Source organism: Arachis duranensis, chromosome 3, assembly GCF_000817695.3.
Source record: "Arachis duranensis cultivar V14167 chromosome 3, aradu.V14167.gnm2.J7QH, whole genome shotgun sequence".
Lineage (NCBI taxonomy): Eukaryota > Viridiplantae > Streptophyta > Magnoliopsida > Fabales > Fabaceae > Arachis > Arachis duranensis.
Genome location: NC_029774.3, coordinates 55635025 through 55640962, shown reverse-complemented (window position 1 = coordinate 55640962; position 5938 = coordinate 55635025). Strand labels below are relative to the sequence as shown.

The 5938-nt window shown below is 37.9% G+C and overlaps 1 protein-coding gene across 1 annotated transcript; it reads right to left on the bottom strand.

Annotated features, from left to right (window-relative positions):
• Positions 1-38: 38 nt before the first annotated feature.
• LOC127745518 (uncharacterized) lies at positions 39-1543 on the bottom strand. Its single transcript, XM_052258305.1, has 3 exons — positions 893-1543; positions 717-819; positions 39-605 (listed from the first exon to the last, which is right to left on the bottom strand). The coding sequence occupies exons 1-2, from the start codon at positions 1541-1543 to the stop codon at positions 721-723; spliced, it is 750 nt and encodes a 249-aa protein (XP_052114265.1). The 3' UTR covers positions 39-605; positions 717-720.
• Positions 1544-5938: the final 4395 nt, after the last annotated feature.

Sequence of the window (5938 nt, the reverse complement as noted above, 5' to 3'; positions counted from 1 at the left end):
TTTCTCATTCCTTTTCAACAGCTCAAAACCAGAAATCAATTTAAAACAAGCTAAATCCAACAATCGCCTCAGTGGCGTATCTCAAGGATACCATTTCAAAATCAACTCATTTCCAAAGCTTTAAAGAATCGGTTTAGCAATAAATCATTTATCAAAGACCAAATTAATTAAAGCAACCCAGGCTGAATTTCAAGAGTATTCTATTTTTCACATCATCAAATAATTGACTCAATTCAAACCAATCCTCAACGGATTAAACTCATATTTCAAATCTCTAAAGAATCAACTTGGACGGCATTATGTTTCACAAAACCACACAACAGTTCGTTCATCCGAACCAAATAATAATCCATTCAAACATATAATTACATTCATCCAGGATAATCAACATCACATAAGGCTTATACAATCACCAAATACATTATCTCACATTAGTACCCATATGTAATAATTCCGGCATATAAAATATAGTTTTTGGAAAGCGCCCCTACCTCAAAACGCAATTCCATAACCAAAATGCCTCATCAAGTCCTTTCCGCCTCAAACCAAACTGACGGTAACCAAAACCTCAGCTCCCAGTCACGTTCGCAATAACCATAGCAACACTAATCGCAACATACAATAATCAGGACTCGACCACACGTTATCAAAACTCGTATTCATTAACTGTACACAACAGAATACTAACGTGAGGCTTTTGAAATAGAGATACTCACTAAATTAACGAAACGAAACAGCCGAAACTCCAAATCGACTTGGCAGCGGCTCCGTTAATAAATTCTGAATAATGGCAGCGGCCCAAATTTCTGATAATAGCAGCTGTACAACCACGCAGTGTCAATACTCTTTCCGAAATCCAAAAAGGACAGAAACCGCAATTTAAAACCCTTACCGGAAGAGTTCTCCGGTGACTCGGCAGGCGGCGCGGTTGACTTCTCCTCCGGGAGTGGCTGTAACGAAAACAACATCTCCTCCTTCCGTTCACAATCCCAGCGGCAGCCACAGCGGTGGTTCTCGGCAGCTCTGGCGGCAGTGGGCTCCGGCAGCTTGCAGAACCCCGAGGCAGAGGCAGACAGCAACTCCGGTGGCCTTCTCCGACGACGACACCAGCCACCACGGGGACGGCGGCGGTGAGACCCCAACGGCGCCGACGCGGCTCACCCACTTCGTCCCGTCGATCTCCCTGTCTTTCAAGCTTCTCTCTGATCGAACCTTGCCGGCGGCGGCCAGAGACGCGGTGAACACCGCGACAGCCACGGTAGCAGCAACGTCGCAGCAACGGATTCCTCTTTCCGGCGATGAGGACGCAGCTGGCCGTGACTCCCACTCCCTCTTTGCGCCTCCCTCTACTCGATCTCTCTCCTCCTCGAGTGTGGGTGGTGACGGCAAGACGTGTTGGTGGTGGTTCCAGGCCGGCATGGACTGTAGAGGCGGCGCTACGCGGTGAGCTGCCCTCTGTCACTCCCGCAGTTCTGGCGGCGATGCGGCGGCAATGGTGGCGCCCAGCGCGCGGCGCGACGAGCTTCCCTCCTCCTCTCCTCATCCGCCACTCAGCCCCTCTCTCTCTGTTCCATTTCCATTGGAGAGGTGTGTGTGTGTTTTGCTACGCTGAGGGAGGGTGAGGCTGCTGCCTTTTTCCTTTTTCCCCTACAGCTGCTGCGCGTGAATGGAGATAAGGGGGGAGAGGTGTGTTGCTGATGGGGGAAACCGGGTCGGGTAACGGGTCACTGGGTTAGGGTTTCATTTTTGAAAATTAGGGTTAAGGGCATTATGGTAATTTCATATAAAATTGGGAATAATATAGTAATTGAAACTCAAATTAAATCCAACACTATTTGTACATAGAAAATACTATTTGCTCATCAATTTCACAAATTATTTTCAATAAAATGTCCAAATCCAAAAATTAGAAATAATATACTTAATTTCTTCATTTTCCAAAATAGCAGTAATAATATTTAAAATATTACTTATCTAATCCAAATCTTATAAAATCCTTATTATTTCATAACTACCAACTTTATAAATCTGAATATAGAAAATAATCCAACAATTTGTGAAATTGGATAAAAATCATAACTTATCTCAAATCCAATAAATCAAAACTTGCCTTAATTATCTTTAATAAAATAATTTCTGAAATTAAGGCTATAAACAACTATATGATTTGAGACTTACTCATAAAAAGACTTTTCAAATATTCTGGGTCTTACATTCTACCCACCTTATAAAAATTTTCGCCCTCGAAAATTGATACAAAATGAAAGAAGTTCCATAACAGTACACCCTTAAATACATTTAAGGAAAAAGCAAAAATATCTTAACATATAAACATATATATACTGTTTTCAAATACTTGGATGGGCGTATGCATAAAGATACAAGGTAGGAGTATGATTGCCAAGCAAGTGTTACAAGATAGGCTCAATGCACAAGGTCATATGATCTCAAGGCTTTACAAACACTTGAGATGCCAAAATAGGGTGCAAATCAAGATGGGCGTCCACAAAGCTAGGTGGTAATTAGTGTGGAAAAAGGCTGCAAGGCATGTTGGTATTTAAATAGCGGCATAAGGTTTGCTGGCAAATCTCATTTACACTTCAGAACTTCAATTTCCCCAACTCCATCAATCATTTTACAACCTCATGACCAATCATAAGCCTAACAACCGCAAACCCGTTCGCAAGGGACAAAACACCCACAACTCATCATAACGTTATGCACCTACCGCTTCACTTTCCATATACACATATCACGTCTTAAAGAACTAACGCATCACGTTACTACGTCTACAAGTCGCATGTGATATCAAAACAATTCTCGAGTCTACTCAGAAGGATACAAGATTAGAAAGGAGAGTCAAATGTCAAGGATAGTACTCATAGATCCGAGGAAATGTATCCAATCCCAGACAACAAGGATGATCAAGCAAATGAAGTTTGCTAGTAATAAATCAATTGACAACTTCAAAGATAACCCTTGGGTCAAAGAAGTTCAATAGGATCAACAAGAAAACCAACGCATCAGTTTGAGACAAACTCAAACTGAGTCGATGAAGTATGAGGTTTACAAAAGAGAATATTTCAAACTCAAGACAAAGCTCACAGAACTCAAGAGCACGATTACAAATACTTTCGAATACATTGTTTTTAAAAGAATCGAAAACTTGCAAGAAAGTCACCTCGCAGTTTAAAAGAAGGTTAAGCAATAAACATCCTTCAAAAGAATAACAAAAACATAAACGTGGCTTTACTTTAATACAATTCCATGTTGAAACAGAACATGTAGAATTTTAAAACAAACTGTACACAGGTTTTGGCTAAGAGCAAAAGTATTTCCTCGACTATTTTGGAAAGATAGTTAGGTGTACAATCTTAATCAAAAGCAATCATAAAACTTGGAAGAGAGATCGAATGCTCGTTCAAAAATTCTCAAAATCCATATTCAAACAAGCGTGTATAACATTTATAGCGAGGACAAAAGAGGAAGTTAAACTCTCTTTAGAAAAGAAATTCCGAGATAAAATTTTGCTTACAATTTGGTAAGAAAATAAGTGGTGCGTTACAAACGAACAGGTTTCCATTAAACAAGAAAACTTTTCAAAACCTCATTTAAAATAGCGCATGTCAACTTTAAAACAATTTTGTCAAAAATTGAATAATAGTTTCAATCCCAATCAAGCAACAGAAACTAAATTTCATTTAGAATTTCTTCAAAGAGACTTCAAAACTTCTTTAAAAGCTCAAAACAAGACTCCAAAAGTGTTCTTGAAATCACCATCTCAGAAGAACATTCAAGAAGTTTAAGATGTACTAAAAAGAAGTCAAGCCATGCAAAAAAAAAAAAGAATTTTAAACCAAGATAGCTCAAACAAGATCCAACGGAAAACAAAAGTCATAGAAAAAGACAACTCAATCATTAGCAATTTCTCAAAATTAAATCTTTGACTAAAAACTTTTGTAAAGATAATGAGAGGATATATAAATGATGCACTATTTTGAAATGAATCAAACTAACTCACATAAGAATGAGATTCACAAGATTGGAAAAACCAAGTTCAATGGTAATGTTCACAAATTGTAAAAGATTAGTTAAAAATAAGGTCAAGTATGATATTCCTATAGATGGAAGGTTTAGTAGAGAATTTAGTCCGTTCATAGGAAGAAAGCTATGAGTCCAACACTCTCAAAAGAACAACAATGGCATAAATCATATAGCATGCTAAATCAAACTCAATTCAAAATAAGTTAAGTAAAGCTTATCAAATGAGACTCAACTGGGATAAAAGTGAAAAAGCTTTCCTTTCCAAAATTTTGAAAAATATCCAAATACCTAAGAAAATAAAGATGTGCGTTGGAACCATAGTAAAATTACTAGAAAGTCAAATTGTATCTTAAAGTAAATGTAGTTCCACAAACCAGTAAAAGCACAGGCGATGTATTAGAAATAAACAATCATTAAACTGTATGAGAAATCTTCAAGTTCCACATGTGTAGATAGGTATATATCAAATCAACAGCAACTTTTGTGAAAATTTCAAAATTAGCCGTAATCACTGTCAAATAAGAGGAAAACTGAATCAACAAGATCTTTAAGAATGAATTCGGAACTCGGAGTTAAAAGTCACAGCACGTCAAGACAAGTTCAAAACTATATCAAGGAATCTTGGAATCAGGAAGGACTCAAACAGAGAAAGACAGATGCAACAAGGGTCTTAAACAAGCATATGCACTTTAAGATCAAACAAGGATGCATATGAATAAAGAAATAGAGTTGAAGTATCAAACTACTTTTCAAGAGGACTAGCAAACAAGAACTTCAAGTTAGGATACGAAAGAACAGGTCAACTCGAACAAAATTCAAGACACACAACTGAATAGCCTCGAGAAATAGTTTCTAACGTTCCCAAAACCCGCGATTCGCTTTACTCGAAACTTGTATTTCATCTATGATAACCCATTAGTGCTTTCACATACACAAGTCACTAGTATTAAGCCGGCCAAACTTAATATTAGGAGTTATGCAATGCGAGACTAACAGCGTTAAATCAATAGATCGTCATGTGCATAAAGCTCTAATTCTCATCATTCGACAAGACCTATTACATGACAAACACTCAGAGCATGCAATCGAAGCATAGTCAGTCCATTCCTCAGGCTCTACAGGAAGAACTGCTCTGATACCATAATGTAACACCCTAACTACCAAAGCTCACGCTTCCGGCTGCGCGACTCTGATAGCTCGGACATTACGACGACTCTTATACTATTTATTATTAAAATATGAGCCTGTTTGAAACTTTAAACCGCAAATACCGTTCCCAAAAATACTTTCGTTCGATAACGTACATCAAAGAAACCATACAACTTACAAAAACTCATAAAGAGTACATCCATATATATACATACATATATATAAATAATATTACAGACATTAACCAATACAATCCCTATCCCTCTTATAGAATATATCAAGATAAAGGCGAGGGTACAATAATTAATAGTCCAAAGCAATACAGAACATCACAACAATAACTAAATAAATTCTTCGTAACTTCTGCGCCCATATCCTGAAAGGGGAAAAATGTAAGGGGTGAGAACATCATCCTCGAAAGGGTTCTCAGTAGAGGGTTTTTGGAAATTACTGTAATAGGATACGTGAAGGTAACCGCACCAGTGATTAATAACCGTCTTATGCCTCTTTTCAAAAACAACAGTTTCCAATAAAAGCAAAGTCAGAAATCTTTTCTAAAAGAGGGACCGTTCAATTCTCAAAAACTCAAAAGTCTTTCAAAACGGTTATCTATGCTGAAACAAAATAGCCTTTCATATTTTATTCCAAACCAGAAACACAAAACTGAAATCAACCATCGGTTCATCTCATTCCAACCACGGCCCTAGGCCCAAACAATCCAACCACAACCAATCCACCACAATCC